Source organism: Sphaerodactylus townsendi, linkage group LG04, assembly GCF_021028975.2.
Source record: "Sphaerodactylus townsendi isolate TG3544 linkage group LG04, MPM_Stown_v2.3, whole genome shotgun sequence".
Classification (NCBI taxonomy): Eukaryota; Metazoa; Chordata; class Lepidosauria; order Squamata; family Sphaerodactylidae; genus Sphaerodactylus; species Sphaerodactylus townsendi.
In genome coordinates this window covers 35,481,986-35,502,642 of record NC_059428.1, presented here as the reverse complement: position 1 = coordinate 35,502,642, position 20,657 = coordinate 35,481,986, and the positions used below count along the sequence as shown (strand labels likewise).

At 43.4% G+C, this 20,657-nt stretch overlaps 1 protein-coding gene across 4 annotated transcripts in view; it reads left to right on the top strand.

The window, feature by feature from the left end:
* Positions 1–17,136, top strand: part of UPK1B (uroplakin 1B) — a 35,335-nt gene extending 18,199 nt beyond the window's left edge. For 2 of the 4 annotated variants that reach the window (XM_048495679.1, XM_048495678.1), the window contains exons 2-8: positions 2,274–2,352; positions 3,161–3,315; positions 5,590–5,664; positions 6,492–6,614; positions 7,468–7,647; positions 9,593–9,676; positions 15,276–17,136. In XM_048495679.1, coding sequence (XP_048351636.1) covers positions 2,310–2,352; positions 3,161–3,315; positions 5,590–5,664; positions 6,492–6,614; positions 7,468–7,647; positions 9,593–9,676; positions 15,276–15,326 — 711 coding nt within the window. In that variant the 5' untranslated portion in view covers positions 2,274–2,309 and the 3' untranslated portion in view covers positions 15,327–17,136. Of the gene's footprint in view, positions 1–2,273; positions 2,353–3,114; positions 3,316–5,589; positions 5,665–6,491; positions 6,615–7,467; positions 7,648–9,592; positions 9,677–15,275 lie in introns of all 4 variants that reach the window. The other 2 variants (XM_048495676.1, XM_048495677.1) reach the window with 1 other exon arrangement.
* The last annotated feature ends 3,521 nt before the right edge of the window (positions 17,137–20,657 follow it).

The window sequence follows — 20,657 nt, the reverse complement described above, 5'->3', positions numbered from 1 at the left end:
TTGACAGATTAGACATCTGGGCCAAAACAAACAAAATGAATTTCAACAGGGAGAAATGTAAGATACTACACTTAGGCAGAAAAAAATACACAGACATAAAATGGATGACACCTGGCTTGACAACAGTACATCTGAAAGGGATCTGGAAGTCAGGGCAGCCCCATCCACGAGCCAGGCACCTGGTCATAGCACTGCAGCCACGCCTGGCCACTTCCCCCCAAAGAGGCTTTCTGGCAGTGCAAGTGGGCTGGAAAGTCAAACAAGTTCCCCGCCACTAAAGAGCCACAATGGACTTGTGCCAGCCAAAAGGCTGGCTTGTCCTACCTGCAGCCAGCCAGTGTAACACTGGCAAAGACCGGAAAAGAAAGGCCATGCCCCCATCCCACCCCTGATACACTGCTGGCAGTGGCAGAGGGGCTGGGATGCTGGTGTAGCATTCAGTGCTGTATTCCAGAGCTGGGGAGGAGGGCAGTGGCTGCTGCATACCAGTGGGATTGCCCCTCTCTGGAGCTAGTGCTCTGGGGAGGTCAAATCCGCTGGAGCAGTCGTGTACCACTCCCACAGGCAGATTCCGATCCCCCTCTGGATGGGGCTCTTAGAAGACAACAATCAGAGCATGAGTCAACAGTGTGATTTGGCAGCTAAGAAAGAAATGCAGTTCTAGGCTGCATCAACAAGAATATGGTGTCTTGATCAAGGGAGGTAATAGTACCACTCTATTCTGTGTTGGTCAGACATCACTTGGAGTATTGTGAGACTTAGGAAGCTGGGTATGTTTAGTCTTGAGAAGTGAAAGTTAAGGGGTGACATAGTAGCTGTGTTTAAATATTCGAAGGGATGTCATGTTGAAGGTGGAGCAAGTTTATTTTCTATTGCTCTGGAGACTAGGACAAGGACTAATGGATTCAAACTACTGGAAAAGAGGTTCCTCCTTAACATTAGGAAGAATTAATGTTGGGCTGTTTGACAGTAGAATATGCTGCCTCAAAGAGTAGTGGAGTCCTTTTGGAGGTTTTTAAACAGAGGCTGGATAGTGATCTTTCAGGAGTGCTTTGGTTGTGAGTTTCTGCATGGCCAGGGGTTGGACTGGATAGCCCTTGAGATCTCTTCCAACTCTATCATTCTATCTCCTCATGTGTAAACAAGGAAACATGGGGAGCCCCCACTGCAAAGAACACAACTGCAAGGAAAATGATACATGTACAAAGAACCCTTCATTGTAGCACCACAAGAACCCTGTGAAATTACATTGAGAGAACACAATTGGTCCAAAATTAACCAGTAATCTTTGTGCCAGAATAAGGATCTGAAACCAGGTATCCCAGATCCTACTCCAATACTATAACCACTACACTGGCTCTCAAATGCCCTCCTGAACAGCTTGCTCTTATGCAGTCTTCTAATGTTCATGAGGGTAGAAGGTTTCCTCACATTTTTCAGGAAGTCTGCCCATAAAGCCTATATTGATATTGTGAAAGCTCATAAGTGGCTAGTGGTAATAAACCTGCAAGGGTTAACAGTTGGAGCTGCTGGGATGCCCAGAGTTGCCATGCAGTGTCATATAAGGAAAGATGGTCCTTAGAAGTCACAAGCTGATTTCTCAGTGAAGGTGCCGTTGGTGAGCACTCCAAGCTGACTTCAAGTAAATAAGAGAACTGGATGCCTTTAAACATCATACTTGTCACTGTAGAAAGCAATCTCTTAGTATAATGTTTAAAGGCTCACAACAGTATGGTGAAGGTTGATGATGGGGTGCTCTTTTCACAGAGGAGGTCCAGCTTGGAGGATGGTATCGCAACAATGCTATGGGATGAGACAAACAAAAAATGTTTGTCATGGTACTAGTGTAACAAGGTGTGTTATTGTCCAGCCACCTCCATTGGCAAGGCTGTAGAATCATGACTATGTCAGGACTCTATTCCTGGGCTTGCTTTGGGACTCAAGTATCGATTTCTGAGTTATATGTAGTTACTCTGAAGAGACACTTTGCCTCTAGTCTGTATGGATAGCTGCTGGATATTGTAGCCTTGACAATGTCTTTTAACCATTCATCAGCTCTAAAATTATAAGTCAAAACCTTCCAAACAACTCTACAAAAGGATAAACATCAGCCAGCCCCTACATTATTTTAAACTCTGTTTGTAGAACCTTGCTGACAGAGACACTCCAAAAAGTGTTTTGTAGCTAGCTTATCCTGATGTGCCTGCGTATGTGTGTGTTATAAAACAATGGCTTATTCTTGAACGTTCACTTCTCCTGAATCTGTCCTGTAGGTTGCTGAAGATGGCCAAAGGAGAGACTGGTGTGCGATGTTTCCAAGCCTTGCTCATCGTGGGCAATGTCATTATCGGGGTAAGTGAACTGTAAGTAAGGAGAAGTCTCCTCTAGGAACTTGTGGGCTAATTGTGAAAGATGCAGCACAACTTACAACAGATGTAAGCAACAGACGTTTCAAAGAGGTTAGTGTTTGCTTGAGGTATTAACTCTTATGAAGCCTATAGTTGAGGGCAGCAGTGGTGCTTATGATCAGGCTGACCTCCCTTTCCCCCTTTCCCCTTCTTTCTTACCCCTCCTTTCATCAGATATGATTGGGGTTGTGTATTGATTGGGTTTGTGCATTGATAGGGCTGTGAGTAATTAAAATTGCTCCAGTCTAATTATGTTAATGTGCTTTTGACTGCTTGACTTTTACTGTATTAATGAATGTTTTGATTGTATTGTATTTTCTATGTTGTAAGCTACTCGAACCCCAAAATAAGAACAGGCCAGGGCAGGTGATGGAAATGTCAGCAAGCATACCCTGTGGGTTGCTTTTGATCACAAATACTAGCACTGTCTGATCTGAAGTATGTTTACCAGAAGATGAGGAGTATCAGTGGTGGGATTCAAATCATTTAACAACCGGTTCTGTTGGTGGGATTCAAATCATTTAACAACTGGTTTGACAAGCACCACTTTAACAACCAGTTCTGCTGAAGTGGTGTGAACCTGCTAAATCCCACCACTGAGGAGTATATGCAGTATTTGAACACACCTTTTTGTCCAAAGGACCAGTAACATGTGTAGGTATTGTGTTAGGATGGAATGACCATTGTATGTGTGTCTTGGTTGTAGCTCTGTGGCCTCGCCCTGATGGCAGAGTGCATATTCTTTGTGTCAGATCAAAATTCATTGTATCCTCTGCTGGAAGCTACTGACAATGATGACATCTATGGTGCTGCCTGGATTGGGATCTTCACTGGCTTTAGTTTCTTCTGCCTGTCTATACTTGGTATTGTTGGAGTCTTGAAGTCAAACAGAACAATGCTGTTGGTGGTAAGTTGAATGCTAATCAGCAGTGTATGAGTTCTGATCCAAGGAACCAGTCAGCTGGTTTAGTGTTGGTGTATTTCTGGATTTTGTACAAAGGAACTTCCTAAACAGTGATGAATAAGTGTGTGGGAGATTCTATTTCCTTGGCAACCTAGTTATTCGCTATAACTGCAGAATTCCAGGAACTGGAATAATCGTGAGCTTTGACACTTTCTGAACAAATGAAACTTGCTGTTTCAGCTTCCATGCTGCCGCATGCCTAGCAGAAAAAAAGCAGACAGTTTTCTAATTAGATACATATGCAGAACTTGCTGTCAATCTTTGTAAAAAGTACAGCAGGGGAAAAAACTGAGAAATTTCATACTGAAGAGTATATACTTATTCGTTGCCATTGTCATTTCTTAACTTGGTTGCAAGTCAGGAGTGCCACTGGTGGAATTACAGTCTTATGTCCTTGCTTCGGTGGGGGAAACCTTTCAGGTTCTTATGATTAAAATGCAGTGTAACCCTTTCTCAGTGATGTATTGGTTCTTTAGTGGAAACCTAAGGTGTGACACTGAGAAGAAGAAGGAGGAGGAGAAGTCTGGATTTATATCCCCCTTTCTCTCCTATAAGGAGACTCAAGGGAGTTTACAATCTCCGTTTCCTCTCCCCCTCCCCCACAACATACATCCTGTGAGGTGGATGGGGCTGAGAGAGCTCCAAAGAACCGTGACTAGCTCAAGGTCACCCAGCTGGCGTGGGTTGAAATGCACAAGCTAATCTGGTTCCCCAGATAAGCCTCCACAGCTCAAGTGGCAGAGCTGGGAATCAAACCCGGTCCTCCAGATTACAGTGCACCTGCTCTGAACCACTACACCATGCTGGCTCTCTGTGTATATATAAATAGGAGTTGATGTTATAAAATGGATTTCCACAATCTATAGCAAGCTCAAGCAGCCTTCTAGTGTGAGGCTGAGGGAGAATTCTCTGTGTGAAAGATGAAGTATGCTCAAGTTTCGACGGAAATATTTATATTCAAGCCAAGTTTGGATGCTTTTTTCAAGTTTAGTCTTTATCTCATAGAATTCTTGTGCTGACGATTACCAGGAAATTAGCATGGCAGGGAATAGTAATGACCTAGGGACCAATTTACATATGTGTCCTCATTACTGAATAACGCAGTGGTATCAATGATAGATTGAACATGATCATGATAGATGAATTATCATGATAGATTGAAAACCATAGCAAGTACAGAGTATTTTCGACTCATGTAAAAACTCTCAATAAATATTTGAGGCTTCTAGGCAAATGTAAATGAATGGCAGAAATCTTGTCAAGTTCACAGATTACACAAAACTGCCTGGGATAGTAAATGCCTTAGAAATAAAATCTGAATAATTTATTCATTTCAGCCCAGTTCTTTCAACTTGACAAATGCAAAGTTCTCCACTTAACTTTCAAATAATGAAATACATAGCTACAGAGCCAGGATACCTGGATTGGCAACAGTCCATGTGGAAATATTGTCATCATTTTTGTGATGGTTGTGGATCACAAGGTGAACATGATTCAGTTAGGGCCATGCGACTGCAGAAAATGGTAGTGTTAATAGGCTGTGTTAATAGAAAAATAGGCTGTGTTAGTAGAAAAATATCATCCAACTCATGATAAGCCATAGTCCCACTCAATGACATTCTAGTCAGACGTCATCAGGAGTACTGTGTCAAATACCACCTTTAACGTAGACAGCATGGAACACGGTCAGAGTAGGGCAACAAATATGGCTGGGGTTTGGAAAACCAGTCCTATGAGGGGACAGTGAGGAAATTGGTATGTTCAGCCTGGAGAATAGAAGACTGAAGGAAGAAATAATCATGCTGTTCTAAAGGACTAGCTCATGGGACAGAAGACAGATTTGTTCTGTGATGCATGAGTGATAAAACTAGATGTAATGGATCAAGGTAGATTTCAGTCGAACACTAGAAACTTCCTTACAGTGAGAATAGTTTAACAATAGGATCAGTTGACTGGAGGTATACTATACTGTAGGTAGTCAGGCAAAAGACATCTTAACTGTGACTCATGATTTACTGCACTGAGATGATGACCCATAAGACTCCTTCAACCCTAACTAAACCCTATTCAGATTTTTGAAGTTCTAGCTCTGACAATATAAAGGACAGAAAAGTAAAAGTGCCCCCAAAGGCATATTTGCTGTTTGCCAGAGGGACCTAGATTTAGGTCTAATTGTACCTACTATTCTGAGTGACATGGTTTGTTTTTGTTTTCTAGTATATCTGCTTGATGCTGATTGTCTTTGCCTTTGAAGTGGCCTCGAGCATCACAGCAGCCGTGCACAGAGACTTTGTGAGTATTTCCTTTAAAAAAATAATCTGGCTATTGTTTTGGTCTCCCAGAGTTGTTTGAGTTCAGCCTTGAGACAAAGAAGATATATGGCACTTGTCTATAGAAGGTTAGACGCTTCAAGCAGAAATGAAGATGACAGCAGTAAGGATATATGTGGAAGGCTTGCAAGATCTTTTTTTATAAAAAAAATAATAACTTGTTCTCCTTTTCTGATGTGATTTATTTTTTTTAGAAGTAAAGTAACTTGGAACGATGCAATTCTAGCATGCTGGTCATATCTCAGTAAAAGCTCAAGCAGTTCAACGAAAAAAGACTAGGCTCAGTTAATCTTTTTTATTCAACAAGGGCACTAATCTGGATTGCCCAGGGGTCTGCAACCTGCGGCTCTCCAGATGTTTATGGACTACAATTCCCATCAGCCAATTCCCAGGACTGATGGGAATTGTAGCCCATGAACATCTGGAGAGCCACAGGTTGCAGACCCCTGGCCCAGGCTAACCCAATCTCATCAGATCTTAAAAGCTAAGCAGAGTCAGTCCTGGCTAGTGCTTGGATGGGAGATTTCCAAGGAATCCCAGGGTCACTAGGCAAGAGAAGGAAATAGCAAACCAATTCTGTTTGTCCCTTGCCTTGAGAACCTTAACTGGTGGCCAAAAGTCAGCTGTGACTTGATGGCATTTTACACACCCATGTCCAACAGGGATGTAAAGGGCGTTAGGTTTTTCCATTGCCACTTTCACTGGAAGGGAATGCCCTTTTGATAATTGTTTTGAAACACCATTTTGCTTTAAGTGTGTGCTTCCTTCTCCCTTTGCTTTGGCATTCAGCTTACTCCCAACCTTTTCTTGAAACAAATGCTTGGAAAATACCAGAATCCAGAGCCAGCCAACAATGATGACAACTGGAAGAGTGCGGGTGTTACCAGGACATGGAACCGTCTCATGTTGGAGGTATTGATGACTCAGGCTTTAACCTGAAGTTTTGCATTAAGGGCATTTCACCCCTCATTTTAAAAAAAGTGCTTACAAATGCACTTTATTTAAAAAAAACATGGTAACAATGTTAAGGCTGAAAGGGATGTCTTGTTTGCAAAGAGCTTTTCAGTAAGTTTCTTCATGCTCCACAGCTTGAAATATCAGGTGGGGGTAGCTTGGACTATTATTTATTTAAAGTAGCAACATCTTGCCTCTTCCCTGAAGTGCCAAAAAGCTGCTTACAAAAGAGAGAATTAACATTTTGTTTCCAATTCTGTCAAATCCCATTAAGATTTGAAAACACTTTTCGTGTGTTCGTATGTTTTAGCCGACCGACTCTGTGGGTACATCTGTAGCCTGTCTTTAGATCCAACATTCCTGGTCTTAATATCTATTCTGCTTTTTGCTTTGTTTATTCATTTTACTTTAAAAAATGCTGCCACCTCTTGGCACGTGGCTCCCAGGGAGGCTAATAACAGAGTATAAATAAAATAATGCATCATAAAATCTGTGAAAATCCTAAACTTAGATAAGCCACCTACTGTTTGAATAAAAACAGCAGTTCTACAGAAGAATGAAACATTAATGTGGATGTTTTCTTTTTCTTCACCCTGTCTGGTAGTGCTACATTCCTGCAATATTCTCATGGGTAGCCTGAAAGTGGCCCCTGACTGGGCGCAGCCCTGGTCCATCTTGGGTCACATTCTTTTCCTTCCCACCTAGTTGTCTCTTTTTTTGCCCCTGGATGATCAGTAAGGCACTTAATTTCTGTAGTCCTAACACACAATGTCTCTCTTTTCCTCACCCTTTCCCCCTCCCCCAAACCAAGAATAAATGTTGTGGTGTGAATGGGCCATCAGACTGGCAGACCTATACCTCTGTCTTCAGGACTGTGAATAATGATGCAGATTTTCCCTGGCCCCATCGGTGCTGTGTCATGGATACCCTAGGCAAAGCGATCAACTTGGATGGCTGCAAATTAGGAGTGTCTGGCTATTTTCACAACACGGTAAGAATTGCTCTTCTGTTTTTACTTCGAAGGTAACTGAAAATGTAACTCTGGCTTTCAGTGGTGCATACCAGTGATTAAAAGGCTGAACTGTCAATCAGGAAGTGTATCCTCCTCCAGTCCAGATCAGCTGTCACCTTTGCCATGAAATTAATAGGTGGCTTTAGTGAAACTACTGGTTGTTCTGTTTCAGCTTTCCCATCTGCAGAATGGTAATGATTGTACTGGTCTACCTTGTAAAAAATGGGCTGAATCCTGCTGAAAAGGGGAATAAGTTTTTGTCAGTTCCTCCAAGTTTTGTCAGTTCCTCATGCTTCTGCTGGTGCTTTCACTACCCCCAAGAGCAACATTTTGGCAGGCCTTTTAGGTTGTTGAGGTAAAGGAGAGGAATCTGTGCTTCCTTGAACAGAACTTTAAGACATCATGATGCATGAGAACCTTTTGAAAGTACCATACAGATGATTTGTTGTTATGATGCTCCTGAAAGTCTAGAAAGTTCTGCAACCAAACTGTATAGTATATAATTAAAGTTCTAGGATTATTTTTGTGACCAAAGCACAATCAAGGAGACTACTAGTCAATGTATTGCTTGATAATGCTCTTTAAATATGAAAGTTCTTTACTAGACTGGAGAAGAGATCTTTGCCACCATTGATGATAATTCTAAGTGTGAAACATGGTGGTGATTCCTTCAGCTTGTTAAATCTTATGAGTGTTGCCCTGTTCAATGTTGCAGTTGCTCTGCAACCGAGACCTGATTTCAGTAGCTGTACCTGAAATGGAATTAGTGGTGTGTAGTAATTCAAAATACCATAAAGTATTTGGTATGGTATTTTTTAACTCTGAGCCTTATGAAGAGTTGAAGATTGGCTTCAGCCAGTGATAGGGCCATGAACTTCCACTGCAGTGGTCTCCAATATTTTTGAGACCACAAACCAGAAGCAGCATCATTCCCATAAGCACATGTCGGAATACATCATGTGACTTGACAGGAGAGCCAAAATGAATCACCTCATAGACTAGATTTCTGCCCCTCTCTGCTATCAAGTCACACCTGACTTATGGTGACACTGTAGGGTTTTCAAGGCAAGAGACACCTCCATGATATGCCCCGGATATTCCTTGGGGATCTCCAATCTAAATACTGAGAGTGTGTAACTGGCTCAAGATCATCCAGGAAGTTCCCAGGGCAGAATAGGGATTGAAGGTGGGTTTCCCAGATCCCAGTCTGACATCTTGATTACTACACCACACTGACTGTCTATAAGAAGATAGCTGGATGTGGGAAATGCAAGTTGAGAATGACAAATTGGATCATAGCAAACAATGAGCATGGGTTGCAGCCAAGGAGAAATTTTCTTCACCGCTAAATGGCCTTCCCTCATGGTCCTGCTGTTCTTCTCAACTTGCTTGCAAAAAGAAATAGTAGGTGTGCTCACAAGTCCTTCCCCATATAAGGCAACTCCACGGGGGCTTAAGACCCACCTGAGCAATCCAATCCACGGCTTGAAGACAACTGTTCTGGTGTGCTTCCCTGGGGTGGAGTTAAAAACCTCTCAATATCATTGGTGATACAGACCAAACACATAAAGCTGTGCAAGGTGTGTTAGTTCCTATCCAGTAACTTGCCCTGCCAATGGATTGTGCTTTGAGAATCTGCTAGATAATGCTGGCAGCATAAGTAAGGATTGGATAGAACAGTTCAGGCTAGCACATGTCAACTGCTACCAGCCTGCATCATACAGTATGCAGAGTGTGTGGAAACTGTGCATCATAGTACTTAGATAGCTTTGTCAAGATGGCTACCTGAATTACATTAAGATTGTGAGTAGGTTTCTTGTTTGGCTACTGAATATTTATATTTGACTAGATAATTATAGGAGATCATAACTGAGGCTGTGTTGCTAAGTTATTGAGTGTTTTCCTTTCTTGGCTGATTCTTCAGGGCTGCTATGAAACTATTGCTGGCCCATTGAACAGACACGCCTGGGGTGTTGCCTGGTTTGGCTTTGCTATTCTCTGCTGGACTGTGAGTATCTCATACTTACCACATCCTGGACTATGTTTTGTTCCATGTAAACTCGTAAATTCTTTCTATCTGGCTGGAACTGCCCTAGCTCCGAGTAGAATATGTTCAAGGGCCACGACTTGGCCAATCCAGTTATCGAGAACCAGTTTATTGTCAAAGGCTTTCACGGCCAGATTAAACTGGTTGTGGTGGGTGTGGTCTGTATCCAGTGTGCAACAGACTTCCCTTTGTGATACACTTCTGAAGATGCCAGCCACAGATGCAGGCAAAACGTTAGGAACAAGATCCCCAGACCAAGGCCACACAGCCCGGAAAACCCACCACAACCAGGAGAACCAGTTTTACTTTTTCTATAATTATATGACCAAATCAGATTATTTTTGATAGGTAAACTTTGCTTTCAGCTTCTGCTTCTTGGTGTTCCTGTGCATTTACATGCAGTTTTGTAGAGATACTTTTTTAGGAGTTCGAGCTAAATAATGAGAAGGTTAAAATATAGAGAGTTCATTGCTGGTGTTTTGAAGGTGAAGTTTCCTGTAGGAAAAAGTAAAGTCCCCTGTGCAAGAACTGGGTCATTATTACCCATGAGCATAAGCATAAGCATTTATTGTCATTGTGCACGCACAACGAAATTTACAGGGGATGTCATACAGGGGATGTCATATCATGACATTTACTATGTTTATGGAGTGGTTTGCCATTGCCTTCCCCAATCATTTACACTTTACTCCCAGCAAGCTGAGTACTCATTTCACCAGCCTCAGAAAGAAGGAAGGCTGAGTTCAGCTACCTGAAACTGACTTCCACTGGGATCAGTTTACCACTCTGCAACATGAGGCTCCTCTAAAATAGTCCAGTACAAGGGAATACATTTCACATCATTTGAGTTTTGTGTGCATGGTGCTAAACTTGTTCCTTTGTATGGGAATTCACGCTTCTATTTAACTGTAGTTGCGGACCCTGGTCTATCCAGTTCCCTAGGAACGTGGTGGCCTGTTATTCCAACTGCTTCAATTGTTACAGACATCAATTAGCAGTCATGGAATCTTCTTCCCTAAGGCTGCCTCCTCACCCCATTGGATATTGTTCTACAGCAATCACTCTGGTTTATCAGCAACTAGATTATCCTATGTGGACAAGGCTATCCAGTTGCAAATGATAGCGCATTATACATAGGTGCAGCCCAAGTGAAACAAAGGTCATGGATGCATAGAAGCACCTGTTGTCACTGCCTTTTCCCCAACCAATTAAATTCTGGATTGCAAACTTATTCTTTCAGGACTGTCTGACTGTTAACATCTAGCTGGAGTCAAGCTCTCCTCTCTACCAGTTTTTATATTGATTTTACTCTGCTGGTTTTACTGACTGCTGTTTTAAGATACTAGTAATGGGTTTTATTGCCATTTTTCATGTATATAGTTGTTTGACTTAAAAAAAGAAATTATACATTTATTGTTACAGCTGCCTCTGGCAGATTCTGGCAAGTATAGTATAAAAACTTTTCAATCAATGGAGCCTAAGATAATACAAGTTCTAAGATGCATGCCAAAAGGACTCTCCGGAGACAGTAGAACCTATGTAAGAAGGCTACCTGTTTATCAATGTTAAATTTTATTCATGGAAAGTCTACCTTCACAAAGATTCAAAGCATATATCACTCGTTGATTATTAAAAGTACCATAGCAAAACATAGTGGGCAGTCAGTGTGGTGGTGTGGGTTAAGTGGCAGGTCTGGACTGTGAGCTGGGTTCCTGCTCAGCCATAGAGTACAAGGGATGGCATTGGACAAGACACATTCTCTCAGTTCCTGAACAATACAGTCAGGTGATTTTTTAAATAAAATAAGTAGGGAACCATGAAGAATTGAGGAAGCAATTGAACAAAAGGGAGAAAAAACCCTCTTCATCTCTTCCCCCTGCCACTCATTCACTCACTGTAGGAGACATAAAAACAAAGCAAAGTCATGTGGCTCAGACCAAGGCCCATCGAGTCCAGCAGTCTGTTCACACAGTGGCCAACCAAGTGCCTTAAGGAAGCCCACAGATAAGATGACTGCAGCAGCATTATCCTGCCTATTTTCTAAAGCATTTAATATAATGGGCATACTATTCTGAAATTGGGGGGCATAAGTATGCATCATGACTAGTATCCATCTTGACTATAGCCATGCATAGCCCTGTCCTTCCATGAACATGTCTACTCTCCTATTAAAGCTTCCCAAATTGGAACCATTGTCACATCCTGGGGATGGAGTGATAGTGTCTTTACTTTCAGTGTGGACTCAGCAGAGTCTACACTTGGTCCTCCAGATGTTCAGGGCTACGATTCCTATAAAGTCCCTGCCAGCTGCTGGCAGGGGCTGATGGAAATCATAGTCCATGAAAATCTGGAGGACCAGAGTTGGACACCCCGGTTTATGTCCTAATCTTCACAATTCTATGAAATTTAACAGGATATTGAGTTAACTTCCCAAATTAAAGGTGAAATGAAGCTCCTGGAGTGGGGCTGGGGAAAATTCGGTCTCCACCCTTTGAGCTTCTGTCATCCCTTCTTTTTTCAGGCTTTCCTGAATGCAGTGAAGGATTGCTTATGGCAGGCTCTGAACTGGAATCTCAGGTTTAATGCCTCTGTATTGAGAAAATATGAGGCAGGGCTACAAGAGAACTCAGGAGCAACATATCCTGTGTTCCCTGAAAGCCTTAGACACATTTACAGTATCTAGGGCTTAGTGGAAGTTATAGGACAGTGGTGGCGAACCTTTGGCACTCCAGATGTTATGGACTACAATTCCCATCAGCCCCTGCCAGCATGGCCAACTGGCCATGCTGGCGGGGAAACTGATAAAGTGTAGTCCATGCACTGTATAGATATAAGGTCACTCACCCACCACGGTTACCTCAGGAGCGTTTATGAAGGCTTCCTATGGGATACAAGCCGACGAAGGAGGTAGAGAGGGTTTTCTTCTCCTCCTCCCTCGCGTCTGCTAGCTCCCGCCCGGCACAATTGTTTCGCATTATTCGGTCCTTGACCTCATTGTCTGAGGGGTCTACAAATTGTCAATTGGCTATTAGCTGTGAGGCATTCATGAGCTTTTTCGCAGACAAAGTCATGTCGCTCCGCCAAGATCTACCTGCCACCTTAGAGACAATAAGCGAACTGGAGGCTCCCTTGCCGTCTTCTGGCCCTTGTTTGGCCCAGTTCTCCCTGCTCTCGGAAGCCGCTGTTGACAGGGCCCTGGCTGCTGTTAGACCTACTACCTGTCCTCTGGATCTGTGCCCCTCTTGGCTTATTAAAGTGTGCCAGGCGGAGTTACGACCCCACCTGTTGAGTATCATCAATAGCTCCCTTGAGCAAGGAGTTTTTCCTGGTGGGTTGAAGGAGGCAGTGGTCCGCCCACTCTTAAAAAGACCATAGTTGGATCCTGGTGATCTGGCCAATTATCGCCCCGTTTCGAATCTTTCGTTTCTGGGGAAGGTAATTGAGAGGGTGGTGTTGGAGCAGCTTCGGGGTTTCCTGGAGGACACATCGGCTTTTGATCCCTTCCAGTCCGGTTTCCGTGCTGGGCATGGGACGGAGACTGTTCTCGTCGCTGTCACAGATCAGCTCCGCTTACAACTAGACCGAGGCGGATCGGCGCTGTTGTTTTTGCTAGTTCTAACCGCAGCGTTTGATGTGGTCGATCATGACCTTTTGACCCACCGCCTGGCCACTTCCGGGGTGCGAGGCACTGTCCTTAAATGGATTGCCTCTTTTCTCCGGGACCGGACGCAGCAAGTGTGGTGCGGGGACCAAGCGTCCCGGAGGTGCTCACTTCATTGTGGGGTGCCTCAGGGAGCGCTGCTGTCCCCGCTATTATTTAACATCTATATGCGACCCCTTGCTCAGTTGGTGCGGAGCTTTGGGCTGACGTGTCACCAATATGCTGATGACACTCAGCTCATTCTGTCGATGGAGGGGGGAGCGGCCGCTGCCCCTGCGGCTCTCCAGCATTGTTTGGTGGCCGTGGCTGGTTGGTTGAAACAGAGCAGGCTGAAACTGAATCCAGCAAAGACGGAGATCCTCTGGCTGGGGCGGGAGGGGGAGGTTGGGGATTTTCAGCCGCCGGTGTGGGAGGGCACCAGCCCCCTCTGTCCGCGACCTGAGGGTCCACCTGGATTCGTCTCTTTCTATGGAGACCCAGGTGGCCCATATAACCCGGGTCGCGTTCTACCATCTACGTCAGGCCCGGCGGCTGGCCCCCTTCCTCTCCCAAGCTGACCTGGCCACTGTGGTCCATGCAACGGTCACCTCCAGGCTAGACTATTGCAACTCGCTCTACGTGGGCCTTCCCTTGCGTCTGATTCGGAGATTGAAGATGGTCCAGCATGCAGGGGTGCAGGGTGCCATGAGAGAACATATTACACCTGTGCTCCGCCGCTTGCACTGGTTACCAATCGAATTCCGAATCATTTTCAAGGTGTTGGTGTTAACCTTTAAGGCCTTGCGCGGCCTGGGACCTCTGTACCTGTGGGACCGTCTTACCCCATATGTCCCGAATAGGTCTCTGCGTTCGGCAGAGGCCAATTTGCTGGTGATCCCTGGCCCCTCAATGATACGGCTGGCCTCCACCCGGGCCAGAGCCTTTACAGCTCTGGCCCCTGCCTGGTGGAATGCTCTTCCATCAGCTGTTCGGGCCCTGCGGGATCTTGCTGAGTTCCGCAGGGCCTGCAAGACTGAGCTGTTCCACCGGGCCTTTGGGGAGACCAGCCGTTGATAAGGGGCCCTCTTTTTTCCTCTCCCTCCTTTATAACATCATGGAGATGTTGCCACCCCTTCCCTTTTGGGGTTTTTGTGGGAATTGATAGTAGGCGCCAGTCTGAGTTAATTAATGCTGCATTTTAAATGGGGTAGGGTTTATTTTTATTAGAGCCGTTTTAATCCATATTTATTGTATTTAATCTGATACTGTGCTCTACCTATATTGTTCACCGCCCTGAGCCCTTCGGGGGAGGGTGGTTTATAAACCCAATTAATAATAATAATAATAATAATAATAATAATAATAATAATAATAATAATAATAATAACTCTCCCCTGCCCCCCATCCCTCATGACTGTATCTATAAATCTCATAATGGTGCACTGTTATTCCACTATAGCAATTATTTGCAACAGGAATTTCCTATGTGGATAACTCAGTTCAGGAGGTGAACAATTGTGATAGCAAGCCAATTGTGTAATATCCAACATTTTATAGGTGTACTCCCTCCTGCCATTCTCGCAACCATGTAACTTTAGGAAAAAACAGGTATTTATCCACCAGGACCCCAAACTGGGCCCAATTTGATTGATGTTGCATTTGTGGAATATGTTAAGAATTATAAGCCAGTTCCCTAACATAGTTTCTGCTGCAGTCTCGGGGAAAGTTGTCATAACATGTTCTCCAGAACCACAATCCAGAGAAATTCCACTCCACATAGTTATGTTGTTTGCACAGGACTGCAGGTTGTTCTACTGGCTGGTGGAATCTTGGTCTGTAAATTCTGGGAAAGATGGGTAAATAAGATGCTGCTTTGGCAGATATGTGGCCCTTTTTTATTTTTTAACCTTTTCCTTTCAGACTTGTGTCCTCCTTCTCACCATGTTCTACTGGAGCAGAATTGAATATTAAAAGAGCTGCTGTCCACCAACCCGTCCTCTTTGGAATCTACAAATTAGTTATTTTTAACGAGATGTGTGTTGCCACTATTTCTTTTATGGAGAGACTCTGAAGATCACTCCTTAATCCGTCTCTCCTCAGTGGTGACCTCTTTCCAAACTCCTTCCTTTTGAATATAGCAAACTAGTATCTGCAGAGGAGCAGAGCGATGGGTGGTAAAAAGGGGCAGCTTCCTTAATGCTCTGACAACTTGTGTTCAACATCATTAGATGGGTATGCAATGCCGAGAGGTAACAGTATGGAGCAAATTACCCCAAACACATCAACCAATTTGAAGGAGCAAGTATGTTATGTTTTCAAAACTCCATCAGAAATATTACTGAAAGAATTTCCCTCTGCTTTGTAAGCATATGTTAACATTTCTTCACAGAGGTTAAAAAAACACTTTACTGTGTTTCAACTCTCTTTTTTTTTGGTGGGAGAGATGTAAGTGGAACTAGTAAATATGGCTAGTCAATAGTTTTGATCCATTAACTACATATGTGACACCTGAATTACCCATGACTACCTCTTTTATTGGATCAGAGGTAACTTAGCAATGGTATGCACACCAACCCATGGAACTGGGCCCAACCCTTATTCTGTTTGAGTGACTAGCTCAGCAGAACCATTTAAGCAACAGACCGTAGTAGCAGAAAAACTGTATTGGCAAAACCGCTAACTGGATCATTTTATTCCTCTGTTCCTAAAGTGATCAGAATTCAACGGAAGACCAAATAATTGTTTACTATTGTTTACTATTGTAACCAGCCACTTACATAAGAAATCTTTTTTAAAAAAACATGGCCCAGTGTTTGATATTTTGTGTGCTTTTTCATGGTATTTTGTGTATATTTGTTGTGAAATTTTGCGTTCATTGTCTTAAAGTTACATACAACTTTTTCCCCCTGATGGGTTCAACTAGATAAGAGCCTGCTCAGCTGCAGAGCCTTCTCAGATCTTCAAAGACTTTATTGCTCTTTAAACGAAGCATCCGAGCGCTAATTTAGATGGTGCTAGGAAGTGAGAATTTGGATGGGTAATTCTTCTCCCCCATACTGTTTCCTATCCCTGGTGCCCTAACTAGGAGGGCCCAATTTATGTTAATTTGATATCTAAAAAGGCCAATATACCTCAAGGCGCTTACAAGAAATGCGGAAGCCAAGTCACTGTCTATCACAGCCCTGATTCAAATCCAGGACCCCAGTAGCTACTTTAAAGGAGAATTAAAGACACATCTTCACAGTCTCATTTGGTTGTACGCTCTGTGAACCTTGTGCCAGGGTCAGTTCCAGGTTTGAAGGGGCCTTGGGCAGACAGTGCCCAGAGAACCCTGTTTGCCTACAAGCAGGCCTCATACTTTTCCACCTCCACGTGTTCCCCATCCTCTCACTTTCATAAGCCCCTTTCACTGTGCATGTTCTGTTGCCTGCAACATCTGTGCACCCTTTCCCCAAACGTACTAGCTGGTGTATGCCGCTGGAGTGCTGCTGTCATGGCTACCACCAGCATCACCTCTGTGTCCTAGCTGTGAGCATGGAAGGCAAAGCAAACAGACTGAGAAGGGCATGCAGACCCGAGAAAGGGGAGGTGTGCAGGTGTGAGATCACCAGCAGTCTGTTCCGCCAGGAGCCATGGGCACTGGTATTCGTCCCACCTCAAGGTATTCAGACACCAGCCTTGCCCTGAGTACCATGAACACGCCACCTGCTCTGTTTAAGGGTTCCTCTGTATTCGTTGTTCAATCATTAACAATAAAGTGGAGTTTTGTACAAGAAAGAAATGTATAAACAAATGGAATTTGTTGATGCATATTCTAGGCTGTCTAGGCAATAGCATTGTATGTTCTAGTGTGTCTAACATGAAAATCTGGTTCATGCAAATTCTTCAGCTTGAATGATAAGGTGGGAGTCCTCAAGGACAAGGTGGGCCTTGATCACGACACTGGGGAGGCACTGGACAGAATGTCTTCTTGGTATGCAGAAGGTCCCAGGTTTAAGCCCTGGAAATGTTGATTAAAAAGATTGGTTAATAGAGGATACAAAAATCTACACCCGAGGCCCCGGAGAACTGCTGCCGGTCTGAGTACACATTGCTGACCTTGATGGGCCAGTGGTCTGAATCAGCACTAGTCAACTTCATATGTTCAAATGCCTGACTTAATGATGACAAGTAAGTTCTAGCACAGAACTTAAGGCACCCATATTATTTGAAATATAAGCTCACATCCTCACCTTTTGTGGAAAAATCTGGATCTTTAAGAACAAGCTTTATATTCAACCTGTAAGTTCAAAGCAAGGAATTAAGTGAATGAAAACTACATGCATGGTAGGGAAGGGATCACTATAGATACTGGTTGGTCATATCAGATTTCATGAGGATATGTCCTAGCACATGTATGACTGCACAATACTTTTTCATAAGCTTAAAAAAACTCCATCTTTGCCCTCAAGGAGTATATGACCTTTTATTTCTTTGTTCTTCTGTTCTGGGAGATTTCAAGCATAATGAAGCTGACGCACCTTCTTTTCACCCTTTGTGGGCAGAGGAAGCAAGATCAAACTTTCCCACCTTGCTCAATGGATCTTTTCTTTTTCATGGAACTTGTGTGTTGCCTCCCTAGAGAAGCACTTACCCCCTGTACAAACACTATCTGTGCACTGGCACGCAAGAGGAGTTATACTACTCTGGAACTTGGTACCATTTGCTCTGAAATAATCTTTCTGATGGGTTTTTTAAGTGTGCTTTTGACAGCTGAGGAACGGCTATGCTGCCATTTTAGAAAAGGGTTGACAGGCTTCTAGCTTCTGCCCAAGGGTAGCGTTGGTAATAGATGAAAACAACCCATCAGTCCCTGCTGTAGGTACGAGATTGATGTGTTGGTGACTGAATCCTATCTTCAGCATCCTGTCAGAGGCTTGTCACTCCAGCGCTACAAGGAGACTAAAATGGCACAAACACTATGAACGGATGGCCAGTGTTCTCGATCAAAGGCAGAGACATCTCAACACTTCTGCCACTGACTGATTAGGCATAGTGCCAGTGCTTTCGTGGAGAATGATACTGAAGTACCTCTCTAAAGACAGCAGAGCTGATGAGTTCCTGTTTCTAGGAGTCCCTTGCTGCCCTTTGATAGAGTAAATGACTGGTGCCAGAATGCTGTCAGGCAGGCTTATCAGGAGTATCTGTACTGTTTGCCCAGTACTCTTCGTTGGCTCTTGCAATTATCTCATTCCAGTTTTTACTGCCACACATGCCCCCTCCATTTCCCCAACCCCTGACATGGAGGATTCCACTGTAGGGTGGGTAAAGATCAGAACAGAGATGCAAAATGGGAGGGAGGGTAGAAGAGGCAGACCAGCATGCTTTGTCAAAAGATTAATGCAATTCCTCTTCCTTATATTAAGGTTCCCATTCTTGTCTGTCCTTCATGAATATAAGCCGTGACTCCTTTAGTCTCTTGTAGGCATGGAGATATCAGCAAAGTCACAAAGTGTAATTGGTTCCATGATCATGTTTTTCTCCGGCAGAATTCCTTTCCATGTTTTCTGCAGACACTCTATGAGAGAGATACTCACGCCTACGTACCGATGCTTTCTCACACAGCCACATAGATTTTGCTGGACGTCATACATTCCACATTTGAGCTTCTCTGGGAATAATTCCCATCTCTTTCCTTTATATCAATACAGGAAGCAAAAAGCTGAAAGTTGTCCTACGCTGCTTGGGGTCAATTTATCTATCAAGCCTTGATTTCTTATTCTTACTTGTAATAGCTTTCCTCTCTTTCTCAAAAATCCATTAAGAACCTGGGCCTTTGTGCATACAAAACATACACCCTACACTGAGTTAGAACCACTTCAGTGAAAATGAATTTGTGTTTTACATTGCAATGTTTTACATCATTCATTCCTTCTTGAGCTGTGTATGGCTTTTCCCCCTTTTTATTGTGCCCAAATGTTGGATTAAGTTGGAAAAACTGGGCATATATGGGTAGTATTTCATCGTTATCCTTCCTTTCCTGCCCATCACACATGTCCAGGACACCAGAAGACCAAGAGAAACAGTTCCATAACGTGCACAATAGCAGGCACAGGCATAAGGATTGACTTTGCTTCTTGGACCTTCTCAGTTAGGTGCTTCAGGAAGTAGCTACCTTCATACTTCCATTTTGACAGACAGTAACCACTATAAGGTTGCTCATCAAACCACTTTGATTTTAAAGCTATGGTAATTCCTGCCTAGCTTGGTTAGATTTCTAAGATTCCCAGATTCAGTGCTGGTGAGACAAGGCAAGTCAGAATTGTATCACAGTTGCCTCATAGTGGTGCTGCAGAATGGTACATAGCGATAATAGATGGTTTTGTTTCTTTAAGTGCCTCAAGCACCTCTTTTTGGTTAGCTGCTGTGTTTATTCAATTGTTTTGACTGGGTTCTTTGGCCTCCTGGATATCACATCTGCTTTCTTTCATGCTGGTCGTATGCCTTCTAATGTTTGACTGAAGAAGCCATTTCTGTTTGTGAAAACGAGGAGCACAATAAGGTGGTCAATAAGCAGTTGATAACCACCACTAGTTATTCTGAATGTGGCCCCACAGTGGAGACAGAAAAAATCTGATCAGTGTGGCCAGGAAGGGAAAAATGTTTGCACAACTGTAGTAGAAACCTAGGTTTTTGGAACAGCCTTAATTTTTTGAAGAATGAAGGGATAAAATTTTCAAAAATTAAACTGGCAGAATTGTGTGGCAGGCACTTTGGGTAGGTAAATATCTGAAGTTGTCTAGGTAATTCAAAACAGTGCCAGCAGTTTACCTGAAGTGAGTTGGGAAGAAAGCAACAGTATGCAGACAGAAAAGATAAAAAGGAAAACTCCAGAGAGAAAGCCAGAGCTGAGAAACTAGTAAAAAGTTCGTATTTCAGAAGGACATCAGCTCTCTGCATGCTGGGAACACAACAGTGTCCTGTTCTTTTTATGGATATGACCAGAGCTGCATATATTTGGTGCTCAGTATCTTCCAGTTCTGTGCCAAGAATGGCTAAATTCAACAATCTGTACAAAGCTAGCATAATTCTGCATCCCTGCATGTGGGGAAGAGGGGTTGTGCTAGAGCCGAACTTCAGCTTACAAATGGTGCTTTATCAGGTGCCTCACAGGGCTGCTTCATTCCAACCCTGATTAAAACCTTGTATTTCAAAAGGGGAATTCAGCACCTCTCAGGCTATAGTAGGGCTAAACACAATTATTTTCAGTTTATTTTTTTCACAGGTTTTTTGGGGGGAGGAAGTTAATTATTAATTTAAAAA